The 19,337-nt window shown below is 42.9% G+C and overlaps 1 protein-coding gene across 1 annotated transcript; it reads right to left on the bottom strand.

The window, feature by feature from the left end:
- Nucleotides 1-264: 264 nt before the first annotated feature.
- Nucleotides 265-18,176, bottom strand: LOC148037689 (probably inactive leucine-rich repeat receptor-like protein kinase At5g48380). Its single transcript, XM_087676628.1, has 2 exons — nucleotides 15,840-18,176; nucleotides 265-494 (listed from the first exon to the last, which is right to left on the bottom strand). The coding sequence occupies exon 1, from the start codon at nucleotides 17,693-17,695 to the stop codon at nucleotides 15,842-15,844; it is 1,854 nt and encodes a 617-aa protein (XP_087532754.1). The 5' UTR covers nucleotides 17,696-18,176; the 3' UTR covers nucleotides 265-494; nucleotides 15,840-15,841.
- Between the last annotated feature and the right edge of the window lie 1,161 nt (nucleotides 18,177-19,337).

Below are 19,337 nucleotides of genomic sequence, written 5' to 3'. Positions count from 1 at the left end.
AATACTTCTAACAAAACTCTGGAATGACTGAGACCCAACACACACTCATCGCATGAACTGATCTGGACAATATATAAATTTCGTTTATATGCGTCTTTCTAAGCCGCATTTGCATCACAGCCCACCAACCCATCGTCTTAAGTGGATTCTGCATATGCATCTGGAAGAGCCAACAGCGAAATTACTGTTAAGAAACTACTTACAGCACCATTGGTGGTTGCAGGGGCATGTCGACGCTACTGATTTAGAACACTGATGCAAATCTCAACATCAACAGAGAACTGTCTATTTTCGTGTAAGATGCTACAATTACAAGAGTGATGATGAATTTCACAATCAAGCACATTTATACATGTATATTCCAAGTTTAGATTAGGACACAGGAGTCAAGTCATTAGCGGGCTACGGCTTCTGGAAAATCTTGACAAATGGCAGCAACTGGAGCCAGCGTACAGATCCAGGCTGTACCTTGACTTGGCATTGCACAGTGTCGCCTGAAAAAAACAGTTCTTGTAAGTAGCAGCTTCAAAAATTTTAGCAGCAGACATATTTAAGCACACAAAACTCCCTGAAGTATGCACGTACATAGATAGCCATGCTAACCATTAAGAAAACAAGCCAAAGAATCAAGGGCAAGACCACTGCACAGTGCACTTCTGAGGAATGATTAAAGCAGTAATTGCTGTCTGTGAAGGTTTCAAGCAGAGGTATGAATTTACCCAGATGCAAAAGTTGCTGCATAAATATTACAAGAACTAGCACAACGGTGCCTGGACCTTGCTCCAGACCCCATGCTCAATCTCATACGCCAGGATGTTGTAGGAGCTGTATTCATGCAGTAGTAGTAGTCATTGGTGTGTATGGCTTGCTGGACATCAAGGTTGCAGAGGTGCAGCAGCAACCCAGCGGCCTTCACCAATGCTAATGCTTGACAGTTGGACATCCAGTAGGTCCCTTCCACCCCTTCTATCAACTACTATTGAGCTATGCCTCTGCCCATGTCAACACCAGCACCGAGCCACCCTCCATCCACAGCGCTTAGAGCAGCAGCCAACCCTGCGGTGACCATATTTGCCTAAAGCTAAAGTGGGAGGATCAAGATGAGAAGACACAACAGCCTATCATATCGGGCAGTGCTTTAATACACCCCATGAGAATGGGGCCTTCCACCACATTCTCAATTGATGCAAGTTGGATGTGGAGAGAGAACAGGAGAGAGAGAGAGAGTTCGCAGACCCCTTCTACGGTTGACTGCAGTCACCTGCAGTTTCCTGACCATCTTTGAGGTTATTTACTGTTCCCGTGATTGTGTTTCCATGTTTCCAGAGTTGGACCTTTCTCTAGATTATGGAAAAGAACACCACGTGCACGGCAAAGGCCGCTCACAGACTTGCAGTTTTAACTTATGACAGCCTTCACACTTCCATCTCCTCCTGCATTTGCTGGCAGTCAGCTTGTCTCTCCCCAAAAAGGGGACGGCACAGACGGTCTTTTACCACACGGATAGTATGCAGCAATACATAGAAAGTACAGCACATTTGAGCCCCAAATGCACACTCCATGGCAAATGCAATGGGCAAATAGAAAGTACAGCACATTCAATGGCAAATGCAATGCACAAACATTATGTGACTTACTGTTTACAAGTAGCATACTGATTGATTGATTATTTATTGGTAGGATATAAATAGGTGTGAGCACATTTTCTTAATAAGCCTGGATTTGAGGTATTTCCCTCTACAAGGCTCAGCTCCACTACTCGACGCATTCCTCCTCGCACTATGACATAAGCAAACCATCAACTCACCTGAAGTCACACCAGAGGGAGCTTGGAGGTGCATAACAATCATGGAAACAGACTAGTGAAGATGGCCATCTCTCAGATGGGGTAGAACACACCCGTTTGGGGACAACTAGTGATCAAATGCTTCACCTCAGCCAGACCCAGTCATGGGTTGGTGTAATCCTTTTGATTTGTATTAGCTAACACCTTTCTCTGTTGCTCCTTGTGTTATGCAAGAACCAATTGTGAGTTCCTTCAAAGGTGCAGACAGGTACTAGTAGGTAAATTTCAATAGAGGAGTCTCTATACACAAAAAGAACTCGGATAACTATGCTTGCTACTCCTCAAAGATTACTTTCTATTTCAAGTTAGCATGGTTTGATGCCTTGCATTTTCAGATCCTGCCCGTCCCACCCTCATCCAGCTTGCATGTAGACTCCTCTTCACCTTCCTTTAGAAGTTTAGGATTAGACCCTACTTTTGCAACAGCTTCTCTAGGTTCTTTTTCTTTCTTTCAAGGTAGCTTAGACCCTCTTATAGATTTTAAGTCTTCTTTAGCTTTTCCTTCTTTTCATTGGGTGAGTACCACTTTGTACACTAGTGTTTTGTTACTAGAAATGCCACACATGCACTATGGGTAAGACTCACAATACTAAAGCACAACTCAATGGTAGATGAGGGAGACCAAGTAAGGCATCTTAATTATAGTGGTTTACATAGATACTTGTACAAAGCATCAGTTCCGAGAGCCCAAGCATGAACCAACATCCCAAATCCACAAAGTCACCTGACTATCCTATTTGGGACAGCTCTCTACTCCTTGATTTGCCTCGAATAGTCACCATCTTGATCACCCCATGAACACTCTCGCTCACCTCAATCTCACATGCACTCCAACATACTGATAGACTCGCTCTCTATTGTAATGAATGAAGCTGACAAGAGAGGAGAAAGAGCTGAAGAGAGAGAAAGAGAACAAGAAGAGAAAAGAAGACTAGAAGAGGAGAGAGAAATACAGAAAAGAGGGGAGAAGGAAGGAGAAAGCCATGGAAGCTGAAGATGAAGGTGAAGAGTATGTTCTTGATAATAATTAGTTGGCCTAATCTGGGACTCTTACACCTTATATACCCCGGTCAGTGTAACTAGGTGTCTAACCCCTAGCTTCTATATATCCCGCTCGTTACAATCCATCCCCACCCTGAAGGTTTCTGCCCTCAAAAATGAAGAGAACTAGAAGGGAGTGATGGGTGGGCTTAGAAAGGGGTGTAGAATACTAAACTAAGCCACATCACAATGAAAATGGGTGGGTAAAGACTAGGGACAGCATGCTGTCCATGACCGGCCTGCTGAGGTAAAATTTTCATAACTTTTGGTAGGCTACTCCAAATGGGACGTGCCACATGTCGAACCAAAGCTTATGACAAGTACTTTCAACCTAGGTAGGATGCACATGCATGAGATTTGGGGAAGTACAAAACTGTTCTAAAACAGTGTGCAGTCTGCAAGCAAAGGATGGTCAAACGGGGGCATAACTGACTAGTCTTCAGTCCATTAGGCCGCTTGGAGGCGAGGCAATTCATTGACAATGGTAGTTGGGCACCAAGAGGCTTCTTCCAAGGGTAGGCCTTTCCATTTGATGAGGTACTCCTTGATGGATCGAGACCTTAAAAGCTTATCTCGTTGCCCAATGATTGCCTCAAGGATATACTAAATGATATCTTTTTCGTCTATGGGGGAAAGAACTTCCACATAGTCCACTGAGGTGCCCATGAAGGGTTTCAGCTAGCTAACATGAAACACATTGTGGATTTTGGTGGTAGAGGGGAGCTCTAATCAGTAGGCCAAGTCACCAACTCTCTTCAGGATCCGATAGGGGCCATAGAAGCAGTGGGCCAGCTTTTTACTGCTGCCCTCTTTCAGAGTAGAGTAGCGAGACTTAGATACTTTCAAGAGGACCAATTCCCCTTCTTGAAATTCCAAATGCCTTCTTTACTCATCCACATAGAGTTTTATGTGTATTTGTGCCTTTTGAAGATTCACTTTGCATTGCTGAAGTAGGGCTTGCATGCGATCCAACTCGGCCTAACTCTTGAGGATTTATCTTATTATTGAATAAGACTATAGGACAGGGAACGTTATACCCGTATAAGGCCTCAAAGGGAAAACTCCAATGCTAGAGTAGGTGGAGTTATAATAGGCAAACTCGGCCAAGTGGAGCCACATATCCCAACTATGTTGTACATCATGGCAAAAGTGTCCCAAATATGTCTCAAGCCATTTGTTCACGCTTTCAGTCTGGCCATCAGTCTGAGGGTAGTAAGCAATGGATGGGGCGAGCTTGGTACCCATGGATGTGAAAACTGTCTGCCAAAAGTTGCTTATAAACTTAGCATCCCGATCATGTACTATAACTTGTGGTAAGCCATGCAACTTGAAAACATATTCCATAAATTGAGAGGCCACCTGAGAGGTAGTGTATTGGGTCTTAGTGGGAATAAAGTGAGCAACTTTGGTGAGGCGATCAACTACCACATATATATTGTTTCACCCTTTCCTGGTCACGAGGAGGCCAGTGATGAAGTCCAATGTGATGTGAGTCCATTTCCCTTCAGGAATAGGAAGGGTCTGTAAAAGGCCAGCGGGTCTGAGTGTACTGTCCTTGTTCTATTGGCATGGAACACATTTGTTCACACAAGTCCTTGATATCCCTCCATAAGCCTTTCCAATGAAAGTTCTTAGCAATCCTGTCATATATTTTGAAAACACCCAAGTGACCAACAATCGGACAAGAATGCATCTCTTCCATGATCTTCTGTGTGAAGGGAAAAGTGTGTAGGATGATAATCTTGCCATGGGACCAAATAAGACCATACTTGAGCTAATATTGCGAGTTTTCAACTATGATCTCATACTATAATTTTTGGAAAATGTGGCTGAAGTTATCATCTAACAAATAAGCTTCTTGAAGCTCTTCAATCCAATCACTATGCAACTCGGAAATAGAGAATACTCTGCATGCCCACATCCATGAGGGTGAATCAACCACGATATTATCTTTGCCCCCTGTGTGAAAAATATCAAAATCATAGTTTTGTAATATTGCCACCCATCGCCTTTGCTCAGAAGTCAAAGTGGACTGAGTCAAGAAGTACTGGAGGACTCAGTGGTGGTCACTTTTTACTTGGAAGCGGTTGCCATACAAACAGTGGTACCATTTCTTGATAGCATGGAGGATGGTCAACATCTCCTGGTTATACACATTCATTTGCATCTCCTTCTCATCAAGCTTGCGGCTCTCAAATACAATCACACCATGCTCTTGCAGCAATACTACATCAATACCCTTGCCACTAGCATCACAATGAATGGTAAACAACTTAGAGAAGTCAAGGCAAACAAGGATGGGGACGGAAGTAAGCACGTCCTTTAACTGCTTGAAGTTATGATCAATAGTGGCATCCCAAAAGAATGATTCCTTTTTTAATTGATCAATCAAAGATGTTGCAATGAAAGAATGAAGAGAGACCAAGGAAGCCACCCAATGAAGTAGTGGTGGATGGAGTGGACCAATCCCTAACACATAGTACCTTCTTCGGATCAACCTGTATACCATTTTTGCTGACAATGTGTCCCAAGTACTCCATAGATGTCTGCATGAAGGTACATTTGCTCTCCTTAGCAAAGAGTCACTGCTCTCTCAATATGTCAAACACCCTCTGACATGTGCCAAGTGCTCCTTTGGTGGCTTGCTGTAAGTGAGAATATCGTCAAAGAAAACAAGCACAAACTTGAACAAAAAGAATTAAAGACTTTGTTCATGAGGCTCTAAAATGTGGCGGGGACGTTAGTCAACTCAAAAAGCATCACTAGAAAATGATAAAGCCCACAATCAATCTCAAAGGCCGTTTTGATCTCATCTCCCTCTCTCATACGAATCTGATGGTAGCCAGAGCATAAGTCAATCTTAGTAAAAAAGTATGCTCCTTTCAACTCATCTAGCAAGTCGTCAATCCATGGGATGGGATAGCGGTTCTTCACTGTGATTTTGTTCCACTCTCTGTAATCGATGCACATGTGCAAAGAGCCATCTTTCTTCTTGACTAACAAGACTCGGGATGCATAAGGGGAAGAACTCGATTCAATGAAACGCGTCTAACAACTCCTTGACTTGCTTTGTAACCTCTTCACGTTTATATTTGGAGTCTGTAAGGTGACTTGTTTACTGGCTTGGAATGGGGCTCTAAATCAAGTGGGTGGTCCACTTGTCTCTTAGGGAGAAGGGCTATAGGCATCTAAAATATAACACTTTACTCCTCAAGTAGGGCTTGCAAGGCTGAATCATTAGATACTTCAGAGGACTGACCTGAATTGTCCTTATTCAATTGTAAGACAAAGATTTGTAAGCATTTTTTAAACTTTCGTTTAAGTTGCTTTGTTGTAATGAGCTGAAAATCAGCATGATCTTGAACTCCCTCTAGGCGGATGAGCTGTCCATGCATTATAAACTCCATGTAGAGCTGAGAGAAGTCCATAGCAATTTTCCCCAATTGCTTCAACCAATCACAACCCAAGACAGCATCAATGGGGCCCATATCTAGGGCAATTAAATCAACCAATGCCACATAATTTTCAGCCAAGCATAAGGGGACTGCAGGACATACATATGTGCTAACTTCTTCTCCATTTGCTACTTGGACCTTCAAGGGGTGGTGTCATTCCGTAGGGGTGCATTTCAACCAGTCAATGGCTGATTTATTAACAAAACTGTGAGTGCTATCACCGTCCACAAGGATGAAGACATGCTTCCCATGGATACTACCTTGAATGCGCAGGGTACTGAGGCTCCAAGAACCCGTCCAAGCATCCAAGGAGATGGAGCAAAGGGAAGTGGTAGGTGGGTGGGATGTCAGATCAAGTATCTATGATGGACAGTCGCCCGGGTCAAAAGGAAACCCATCCTCTGGGTCACAAAACTGCTCGTGATCCGCATCAACATACTCAACATGGTCACTGGGTAGATCATACTCAAATGGTCGGTGGGTAGGTCATCCTCATCATTGTGCCAATCTTCCATGACATACATGCTATGGACCTTGACCTTAGCTGTCTTGTAAGAGCACTTGGAGGCATGGTCAGCAATATACTTATCCCCACATTTAAAGCATAGACCTTTTTTCTTCCGTTTCTTCACAACATCTAGAGAAATGAAGCGTTGGCCACTAGAGCCATGGAAAGGTGATGCAAAGAAAAAAGAACTGTTTATTTTCAACATACTTATTCTCAGCATTAGAGCCAAAAGCTGTCCCAAAAGTCCCCGGTTTTCTTTCAACATGGAGGGGGGGTAAGTGGGTATTTTGGGGCTATTATTAGGAATAGAAGTGCCTCGGAAACTACCTCCATATGGGGCTGATCTTGAAGGGATATGGGATTGTCCAAAACCTTGCTGAAAATACTCATTCTTACGGTACTTCCTTGCATATCTCTCAGCCAGTTCAATTGCTTCAAATAGTGCGGTAGACTTTTGGGCCATAACATCTACCGATAGACTCGGTTCCAACCCATAGATATACTTATGCAATTTAGTATCATCACTAATGCTCTCCACATACATGGTCAAGTTCATAAATTGATTTGTATACTCACGTACAATGAGGTTACGTTGGTCAAGAGTATACCACTATCTTACCAACTGCTCTTTTTCCACACGGGACACAAATACTTAGACCATACACCGGAAACTCCTTGTGCAAGGATGCTACTATGTAGTCCTTGCTCCCGTCCGTTATGTTCTTCCAATGATCCAAGACGTTGTGCCGAAAAACTTGTTGGCACAACTCTCTCATGCGAGCCGTCACCCTCCTTCCCTCATCATTCATGATGATGGTTCCTGACCTACTATCGACTAGATATCCATAACCCCTAGGAGTCTGCCTAAGATGGGTCCTATCCCATCTGCGTCTACGCTCCTGGGCATATCCAAGAGACCCCTTTGCATCTGGTGTACCGATGGGGGTAATCTCTATGTTCACAATCAATGAACTGATGATTCTCTCGATTGATATAGCACCACTATGTGTGGGTAAATCCTTCCAAGTGGAGAGAAGTAAAGATAATTTTCTGATCATTAATGGAGGGGTAGATATTGAAGTAGGACTCCAACTTGGATGTCCATTCCTCCAAGTCTGATGGTAAAGGAGATTGACCATTGTACTTAGTGAGGATAATCTTGTCACATAGATCATGAGGGTCGTGCTGCCCATGAAACCCTTGATGTCCATACATCCGATGATGCCCATACATACCTCGCTACCCATACATACCATGTGGTGCATTTATCCCATGCTGCCCATTATAGCCATGCTGCCCATGATTTCCATACTGGCCATTAGTACCATATTGTCCATAATGGGGCTGATTCATATAGGTTGCATGGGGGATCCTAGGGAAAGTGGGGAAACTTCTACCAAGGGTGGGAGAGGGCCTCAGTGGGGTGTTGGTTACATGGTTGATGGGGGTGCTCAACAGAGGCTCATCATGCACATGAGCGGGTTCACCAATCTCATAGGTAGAAGGGGGAATTCCCTTAGCACCAAGTATACCCTATGGACCATGCAATGACTACTGAGGTGGTGGACGTCTAGATTCCTACCTAGAGTCATTTACCTTCTCTTGGAATGAAGCTGTAGCTAGCTGAGCAACAAGAGTGGTGAGTTGCTCCAAGGTTTGTTAAGTTCTCGAGTTTGAGAGGGCCATTTGCTCAATTGCTTCATCAAACTTGAACATCATTTGGCAGTTGTTGGTGACCATGTCATTATGCCGTTCCATGTGACGAAGCTCATGCTGATATAGGGTGTGGTTAAGCAAGTTGTAGGGATCCATATTGGGCATTTTCTCCTGCATATCACCATGGTAACCTTGTGCCAAGCTTGGTTTATCATTTGTGGAGGCCCTGAAGTCTCTAATCTCCCTCTGGAGGTCTTCATGGGCCTTCCTTTTGCATATTTCCAATTTTATCAGGAAGAGATTTCGATGGATTTCATTATCAGCCTTTTGTACAACCATTGCATATTTCCAATTTTATCGGGAAGAGATTTCGATGGATATCAGCCTTTTGAAGAGCAAGCAGTTCCAAAATGATAATGATGGCAAGGTTCAATAAGCAAGGTTGATTCCGTGCAAAAATAATGTTGATGCAGTGGAAATTGCATGGCTTTTTATCAAGGATATCTTTCAAGCGCACAGCTTGCCAAAGAGGATCGCATTTGATCGCGACTCTTAAGTTCAATATTGGTTTTTGGAAAGCTTTACTCTATGGCCTTAGCACCAAGCTAGCATAATCTACTACTTTTCATCCACAAACTAATGGGCAATGGAGAATTTCAATTGTACCATGATCACCATGCTTTGACACTAGTGTTAGGATCGTTAGGTTGCATGGGAGGGATATCTATTTTTGGTCGAGCTTGCGATCAATGATATGGTCTATGCCTCTACCATGTAGACCCCATTTGAGATAGTTTGGTTAGCAATACCTTCAACCATGCTTTGAAGACCTCTACTGGGAACTATTTATTGGAAGAATATGTAACGAGTGCAATGACAACAAAAGGATATTGACAAACATTCCCGTTAGATGATCTTTTGGGAAGATCAATGGTGCTATCTCAAGATCCAAAAGCAACATTTGAAGCAGATTTGGGAGTTTTCACCTTAGCGAGCACCTTGGTAGAAGCTGCCTTTTTGCATTGTTATTAAGTTGAGTGATGGGACTCACTTATTGGAGCTACCCTCTCATTGGAAAATGCATCCAACATTTCAAGTGAGTTATCTTGTGGAGTATCATGGACCTATTTCTACCACAACCCTAGACAAGGGAGGATCCAAAGTTAGTTGATGCCCATAGGCTTTAGAAGTTGTTGATACCAGAATAGGGGTTGCTTCAAGGTACAAGAAGGGTACATAGAGGCATGAGCGTCAATATTTGTTCAAGTTTCAGGGTTACCCCATGCACGAGGCTGTATAGTTGCATAGTCTCAGTGTGGTGATGACTCTTTGGCTACGGATCTACCGAGGAATGCCGTAATTCTAGTGGGGGAGAATGTAATGCACATGGGCACCACCCACATGCATGTGCTCACGAGTCGCATAGGTGATGGGACTGGCAAAGGCAAAAGATGTGACAAGATAGTCATGTGGAAGGTAAAGGTGATGGCAAGTCATGATGTGCAAGATCATGGGCAGCTGCCAGCAGGATTATGCCTTGGTGAATGAGGTAGCAGGTCGTCTTCATGACATGGGCTGAAATGATGTTTTTTCCAAAACATCGTTAAAAAAATTTCATGATGTGGCACTATATTATTTCATGTAATGTCTAACAAAATCAGTTTCTTAAAGGTATGCTTGATTTGATTTGATGAGTAGAACAACAGTGTCGAGCTGAATTATGAGTCAAGTGATGCTTTTCCAAGGTGGATAAGAATGGGCTGATGGTGATATGTAAAGATAATCATGGCGATCAACCTAGTGCTGATCAGCAATTGCATCTTCTTCTTCTTCTTTCGTTCATGCCAAGTTGTAAGGAGCGGTAGATGTAATGAGCAGGATACATAGAAACTAGGGGTTAGACACCTAGTCACACTGACCGGGGTATATAAGGTGTAAGAGTCCCAGATTAGGGCAACCAGTTATTATCAAGAGCGTGCTCTTCACCTTCATCTTTAGCTTCCATGGCTTCCTCCTTCCTTTTCCCCTCTTTTTTGTCTTTCTCTCCTCTTCTAGTCTTATTTTCTCTTCTTGTTCTCTTTCTCTCTCTTCATCTCTTTCTCCTCTCTTCTCTTAGCTTCATTCATTACAAGTGGTAGCAGAGCATCAAGCTTTGGTTCTTTTTTTCTTTCCTCTTTCTCATTTCTCAAATCCCCAAAACCCTGGAGCTATGGTTGGAGATTCGGACATAATTGGAAATAAAATGATTAAAGGTAGCAAGTTGTCACTTCTTTTTATGCAAATTTTAGGGGTTCCAGGCCAAGTTTAGAGTCCTAAGAGTTAGAAGAGGGCAAAACCCCAGTTACTTTTTCCCTCAACCCTCCTTCTCTCACCTCTCTTGTAAGTTGCCATGGCTGCCAGCTCCTACAACCTTCCCCAGCTTGCTCCAGCCCCCTCTAGGCCATCAACCACCACTAAGAACTGATCCCCCACATCCTTAGCTTCAATTTGCACACCCTAGAGGCTAGGGAAACCCTACTGTAGGCTCCAGGCAGCAGCCTGCAATTTGCGGCGCAAATTGCGTTGCTGCCCTTGCCCTCCTCCTGCCTCCTGCTCCAACTCTTGGCCACTCCCTTGGCATTCCTACCCCTAGGTCAAGTGGCTAAACCCTTCTTCAACAAGATTTGGTACTTCTTCCTCCAACATTGAGCTCCCGAATCCCGATTGAACAAACACGGGAGCCCTCATCATCAATGGAACATTCAAATGCTTGAAGTCATCATCCATGGGAGTGCTCCAACCAACCGGGCTTGTCTGGTGGAGCAAATGGGCATCATGATAGACTATGCTTCAACTATCTTTCCCAAGCAGTGAAGAGGTATGTCAATCTGATCTTAATCTCTCATATTTATCCACTTGCTGAGCTTAATCCCTTTGTTGGAGAGATTAAAGATTGCATAGGCTTTATTAGTTCAATCCCTTTTTTGTATGCATGTATCTACTGAAAGTCAATATCCCCCTTTGCTTCCTAATGCATCATAACTAATCTTGAATCACATGTACTGGTTGACATTAACCCCCTCTCTTTGTCTTGTGTGCCTTGGATAAGTCTCAAAGTGAGTAATAGCCTTAGTAAATGGATAACTAGCAGCAAGTGAGTCACTGGACTGCCAAGGTAACCCCTATCCAAGCCTTTGTTCATCATTGCATCTCATGAAATGACCCAATTCCTTTCCAATACCTCTTATGCTGATTGCTTAATAAAAATGTCTGCCATGTATATTCCGCTTGAGGAAAATGGCCGATGCCAGGCGAGGCGATAAAACAAAAGAGAGGTGACCCTCCCTTACCACTTAAGACCCTAAAGGGGTACACAACCCGGCCCGAGGGGAACTTTGCCCACATCTCAGTGATCCGGAGCCTGATACTTGTATACAAGTGTAGTTACTCTTCCATGATTACCATCTCTCTAGATGCAATGATTCCACTTGGATACCCTTTCAGTGCTAATGGCGCCCATGTATGACACTTGAAGTGCATGCAGTCAGAAGAGATGTATGGCAGTAAACTTCACTTATGCATTGATGACAGAGCAAATGGATATGCAATGATGCTTGGGATAGTGATCAATATGCTCAAGATGCTATTCATGTTGTTGGTTAGGCCTCTCAGCATATGACTCATTCATATAGTACTTTTGCACTAAGGGACATACATTGTTTTTGGACACAATCAAGTAGGACAGTCATAAAGATCCTATTACAAAAAATTATGTATTGCATTTGGGAGTAAACCCTATAGCTCATCTCGAAGAGGGCTTCGTCCCTTCCGGTTTGAATAAAAAATCTCCCCAATCGGAGCTACAATCTGAAAGTTATGCCCATTTTTGTGCACTAGGGTCACTGTGGACAAGGTGCAGACCGCTCCAAGACAGACAGAGAAATCCCATTGCAGAATATTCTGATCATTTTCTGTCACAAAGATTAATAGCTCATCTCAAAGAGGGCTTTGTTCCCTTCGATCTGAATCAAAAATCTCACAAATCGGAGTTTCCTACCAAAAGTTACACCCCATTTATTGGCAGCAGGTCCTGTGGACCACAAACTCGAACAACCCCAATTGAGTCTGAAATACCATCTTTGGAATATCTTCTAGAGCAATTTGAATCCGGTGGTACATACTTCAAATCCACTTTGCTGAATATCACTAAACCTGCTAGTAGTTGATGCAATTACTTATCTATCCACAACAAGCGAAGCTTATTTTTTATGGTGAGCTTACAGAGTGCCATATAGCCCACATATACAAGCTCCCATTCTTCTTTTTTACTATCAGGACCAAAGCATCAAACAGACTAGAGCTGACTCAAATCAATCCCCAATCCAAAAGGTCCTCAAACTATGCTTGAAGCTTCTTCTTGCTCATCCAATAGGGTGCCTTTGAGGGGGTACTATGCCTAGAACTAACTCGATCCTAAAATTCTCCAAACTTGATGGGGACCGCTCCCAAGGTAACTCATCTAAGAAAAGAGAATCAAACTCCCACAACAATACCAAGCTTGGCTCCCATCTCCCTGTTGTTGTGAAGAAAAAGGAACTCTTTCTCGAGTTTCCACACATACACCATCTTAGCATGACTACTTTTGCAAACTAACCACTTTGTGTAGACATGAGAAATAACCACTACTTGCCGAGCTCAAGCCACCGAGGGTATAAGAGTGCCATGCAAGGTCTTCACTACCTATCAAGTCCCATCCCTGAAGAGGACAAAGTGTGAGTGATGATCCACCAAGCCCATGTGGCCATAGAACAATGGTTGCCCTAACATCACCTTGACTTGAGGAAAGGAGCCACCTTTAGAGCATCAAAATCTTATATCTAGCTACATCCCTCACCAACTCCCTTAGATGGTATTTTTTAACTTTGGTCTTCCTCTTAGGTGGAAAAGCCTACTCCCTAACCTATGCCACACCAATAAGTATTGGATGATAATTCTCCAAAGGGAGGGATTCATCAAGAATACATCCACACCAACATTCCTCAAGGAAATGATATTTTGGAGCACAAGAACAAGAGTGTGATTGAACTTATCTCTCTACTTTTTTGAGATGTGAGTATAAGCATCACACCCTAAAATAAGACACATTCAGCTTATGACTAAAGCCAACCTCAAAAGGTATCATACCAACCATGGCTGATATAGATGATCAATTAAAAATGTCGACAGCAGTGGCCGCTACCTCAACCCATAGACACTATCATGTCTGCTGATGCTCCATCATAGTCCACGCTATCTCAATCACAATACGATTCTTCCACTCCAATATGCCATTCTCCCGAGGTGTATTCGTGTTGGCAAAATCCTGATGAATGCCATGATGCACAAAACCTAGCTCTTGGGAGAAGATCACAATGTCTTGAATTTCCTACCAAACCTATTCTCCTCAAAAGATCAACCAATCCTTAAAGTGTAAGAATGCTTCAAACTTCAAGTCTAAGAAATATGCCCATGTCACCCTGCCAAAATCATCAAGAATGAGCATAAACTCCAGTTAGAGGACTCCGTCCTAATTGGTCCATATAAGTTTGTTGAAACAATCTCCAAGGGCTCTTTTGCTCTTAGTAGAGTCTTGCTGGGAATTACATCTCTATGCTACTTGCCATGAATGCAAGACATACATGGCAAGTGGCTCAGCCCAATCTCTAGCAATCCACGTACAAGTTGTCCACCAGCCACCTTCCGAAGGTACTCATAATTGAGATGGCCGAATCGAGCTATGTCATAGCTTGGTCCCTCCTCCATAGCTGGCTGTCTTCAACACAATACACATACAACACAATGTACATACTCTGCCTCTTGTATTCAACATTCAACATGTTACTATCTCTTCTCTCCATGTTTAGTGTTTCTTTCAGTCAGGTCATACACTCCTGCATTGCAACACTTTGATACAATGCACAGCATTTATGAGTGTTTATAATACAGTCGGACTAGTTTATTCACCTCCGACCTGATCATAATCACATTGCATATATTCCCAGCTTTGTGGAGTCAGTTACTTCAGTCTATTCATAAGGCATTGAGTGTCTTTTCAGGTTCTGAGAGTGTTACATTCATGCACTCTATTGTACATATTCTGCTCTCAGTTTCCAGTATTCAGCATTCAGGCCAATGACGGCTGAAAATAATGCGCCTTGCTGTCATGTGGCATTAGTGGCAAATGCACCCATTAGAATCATTGTACAGTGTGAATAAACTCAAGAGGACTGGTGAAAATGCACTCTAATCTCCACCCAACGTACCTAAAATGAAGAAGACTAACACACAAAAATGAATTCCAAAAAGGGACACTAACAAAGAATCAAGATCCCGAATTCCTCGTCCCACTCAAATTGACACTCACAAGAATGAGATGCACATAAAAGAAGAAGACAGTGTACACTATGTTTGCTTGCATCCCCTCAAATCCTAGGTGTGGCCAAAGGAAAGAAAAGCAGAAAATCCGATGGAAGATTGGACCAATTGCACGCCGATAAAGTCCACCAATGTAGATGTCCAACCAAGAAGCATGAACCCCATCCAGTTGAAAACCTGGCATGACCTATAATGCATTAATGTCATGGGTGCTTGTGTAAACATTTCCTCCTTTCTCATCCTAGTTTTTTGGTACATGTTTCAATTGGGGCTTGCCAATCTCAGATAGTACATTTCCTGCTGGTTGGCAAACAATTACCTCTGTTATACAGCAATTCTCGTGTAAATAAAGGAAAGTTGCATCCTTACAAGTAGGCCATACTTGAAAATACATTACCTCGAAGTCAAATCCCAACATCAAAAAACGAAGTATGCACTGTGCAATCTCAAACATTGAAGACCATGGTTCTACCTGCACTAAAAATGTGTGCATCATTCATTGTCCCAAGTAAGAAATCAAGCAACATGAGCCTATTGGGCAGCAGGCTGCTTTCTGAGAAATGGCTACCATACTACTGCTGATGCTATCAAATAAAAACCACCAAAACACCATGCAAAGTGGCAATCATCCAATTCCTCTGGACAGTTGCAGGTATTAAAGCAACCCCCTGAGTTATATTCTTGGGCATGGAAAGAGTGAAGCTAATCTACTCATTTATGTACAATTCATCATATGCAACCAAGTATGTACATTGTACTCATAACCTCTCGCCCTCAATGACAACTAGTCTCAAACATGTGCACATGCATGCATGCATGCCTTGTACATGAGTATGATTGAACTAGCAAAGTTAGCAGGCTAAGCTGTCCACAAAAAATCATTCATGTTGAAAAGTCAAACTGTTAAACAAAAGAACTCAAGAAACAAGTGATATCTTACCTTTACACTTCCTTTGCTACTATAAGCTCCTCCGTGAGCTCAGCATCTTTAATATCTATGGACACTGGAATCTCGTCATTTTGATCTGTCAAATTGTACTTCTCTCCAATTGTTCTCAGAAGCTGATACACTTCATATGTAGAGGGCCGCTCCTTAGGAGCAGAAAGAACACAAACTAATGCGACCCTCAAGAACTGCACAAGCTCATCATCAAAGCCTTTTCCTTTGAGGGAAGGATCAATGCAATCTTGCACCCGTCCATTGTGGGAAAGGTACGACACCCATTCTGACAGGTTCCCTTTAAACTCTCTATCAGCTGTTACTTCCATAGCTTTCTGGCCTGTGATGAGTTCCAAAAGCACGACACCTAGACTATAGACGTCACCCTTGACAGTAGCAACCAAGGTTCGGACGTATTCTGGTGCAACGTAACCTACATCACCAAAATCCCCATTCACAAAAGTGCTAATGTGTGTGTCAACAGGATTCATCAACCGTGCCAACCCAAAGTCTGTTATTCGGGGCTCATGCTCTTCATCTAGAAGTATGCTTGCAGCACTGATATTTCGGTGTATGACACGAGGGTTGCAACTATGATGTAGCCAGGCCAAACCACGTGCTGCACCAATCCCTATCTTAAGACGAGTAGTCCAATCAAGCTTATCTTCTTCACGAGCTTCTTGAAGAGCATCCCGCAAGCTGCCATTGACCATGTGTTTGTACACCAGTAGTTTTTCTCCACCTGCAACACAATATCCGAGAAGTGGCACAAGATTCCTGTGTCTCAAATTTCCCAGTGTATTCATCTCAGATTTGAACTCTTTGTCTGTCTGTGCCGAAATTACAAGCCTTTTTATTGCCAACACTGATCCATCAGGCAGTGTAGCCTTGTAGACAGTGCCTGTTCTTCCAGAACTAATTATATTGTCCTTACTGAACTCATTTGTAGCAGCCATCAGATCAGAGAGCTTCAACTTTACCAGTGGTCTCTCAAACATAGACACTGTAACAGATTTCGGAGCCTTTATGCGTTTGGCCCACTTATGTTCATCTCTGAGATATGCACTGCTTTTGCCACGAGGACGCCAGAACATCCACCATACAACAATTCCACAAACCAGAAAAAAGACTGCAGCCACACCCACTGCAGCCCCAAGAATCACGGGCATCTTTGACTTGCTAGACTGACCACAGGAAGTACTCAAAGGAGGACCACAGAGATTAGGGTTATTTTGAAAACTGGAAGATGTAAATGGCTGCTGACCGATTGCAGTTCGGTTAGTAAAGCTAGAAGGTATCGGTCCACTTAGTGAATTAGAAGATAAGTCCAGGCTTGTAAGCCTGGGAAGAATGCCAACTGACCATGGTATTGGACCTGACAGCTGATTTTGCTGCAGATGGAGTTCATTCAAAAAGCTGCAGTTCCCAAAATTATCTGGAATAGGACCCGAGAATTTGTTCTGAGAGAGGTCGAGTGAAGTTACGAAATGCACTTGCTGGCATATGTTAGAAGGAATTGGTCCAGAAAACTGGTTATTTGATAAATCTAACCCCGTTAGAGAGGCACAACTACTTAAACCAGATGGAAACGAACCAGAGAGTCCTGCTTGTGGCAACTTTAGATTGAGGACTTTGTTTTCTTGATCATTCCAGCACTGCACACCCGTAAATGTGCAAATGCTTCCCTTTGATGCATTAGTGAAGATCCAATTCGCAAGGTAATTTTGTGGATCCTTAACGGATTTCTGGAACTGGAGGAGGCAAGCTGTGTCATCCTCAGCTCTAACGTAGAAAAGCAGAACTAGAAAAATGATGTTTCTAACCAGCCGCAATCTCATGCTTGCTCTTGAAAGCATCTTGTTGTTAAAGAACCTTCACTACGGATCCTAAGGCAGACTCACAGGAGCGTCTTCTCAAAATTCTTGGGAGATCCCTGTGCAGTAGGCGCAGCAAACGATGGACGCAACCAAAAGATCTGTAGCAGAAAACCTTAGGCCACAGTGGATGTGTGCACTGGTGGCCAAAAGACAGCAGCTCGGTGTTCTGTTCTTTGCTCGGCGAATCCATTTGTGGCAACAAGATTCACCACATCCATAGCCATAGCCATGGGAAGGACCACCTTCGGGCAGATAGAACTACCTGCTCTCTGTATGCAAGGTCAAAAACCATGATAATGAAGAGCCAAACCTGTCATTGGCAGAGCGGAAGGGGCGGCCTCAACCAATGCTTCGAAGGCCTGGCTGGAACGGGAGCCTGCGAAACCCTAAAGCTGATGAAAGCACATGGATCTTCCTTTGAATGGTTTTGCTTTATATCGGTTTTGTTTTATTTGTGTGGCTGCTTGAACGGAAGGGAACACTGTTGAAGCATGCACTGTCTGTGCTACAGGGAAAAGTGGCAAGGGGCAGAACGATCGTCTGGTCAAGCGCCCAGTCAAATACGCCGCCGTCATCTTTGACGAGTCGGGCACTCATTTTCAAGTGCTCAAGTGACAAGTCCAGAACCCTTGAACCGCGTTCACATTGCACTTTGACATTGCAGGCCACAAACTTGTGTTTTTTTTGTCCTTTTGAGAGCCAGCCGAGAAATTGTATTATAAAAGAGACAGAAAGTTACATTTGCGTGTGCAGAGGGTTCGGTGTAAACCAAACTCCACAATTGTGCAGTGTTCTCATTCTCCCCCCCACCCTAGAAAACACTTGACGGTTGTGTAGAGAGAATCGATGACATGTGGCGTGCTTCTTCACATCGTTAGTGCGGGCGTCATCGAGATAATTCACCCAAACAAAAAAAAGATAATGCACCCATGGTGACTAATTGGAGACCCATCACATGCCTGTGGACCTCAGCCCTCAGCCTACAAGGCCTTTGTTAAGGTCCTTACAAGCCTCAAATTCAACCTTAAAGAGCAGATTTGAAGGGCATACAAATATTTGTCTGAATTTTCTACCATTTCTTTGAAAGACAATAATAAAAGCGTAAAAACCCCTTTGAAGGGTATTGCAAGTATTGGACCTGCATGAGAAACTTGCAAAAATCACCTTTAGAAATATGGGTAGAAGGTCTAATGCATTTCATAAAAAAGAAGGTAAGTATTACTTTCATGTAAAAGATTATTTTAAACAGTAAATAAATGAAAATATTAATTTGATAAAAAATTTAACTAATAATATATACCCAAAAAAAATTAATGACATGTAACATAATGAAATATGAAACTAGTTCATAAATAAATGTAAAAAACTTGTAATCATGTCTACTAATTCAAACTATGAGAAAGTTTGGAAGAATATTTGGTGATAGTGGCAACAAATTTGAATCTATAAGGTATTGTTGGGTGTTAATGAGTGGGGCAGGTAGCATCATATGAGCCTTTTTCCCATTACTTTGTTCAACTGTTAAATGACCTTTATCTTCTATCTTCTATTATCTTAGCAAGGCTGTGTGTGTGTGTGTGTGTGTGTGTGTGTGTGTGTGTGTGTGTGTGTGTGTGTGTGT

The sequence above is a fragment of the Lygodium microphyllum genome, chromosome 4 (genome assembly GCF_053477565.2).
Source record: "Lygodium microphyllum isolate KBCC chromosome 4, Lygodium_microphyllum_v1.1.10, whole genome shotgun sequence".
NCBI classification, from domain to species: domain Eukaryota; kingdom Viridiplantae; phylum Streptophyta; class Polypodiopsida; order Schizaeales; family Lygodiaceae; genus Lygodium; species Lygodium microphyllum.
This window is presented reverse-complemented; position numbering and strand designations above follow the sequence as displayed.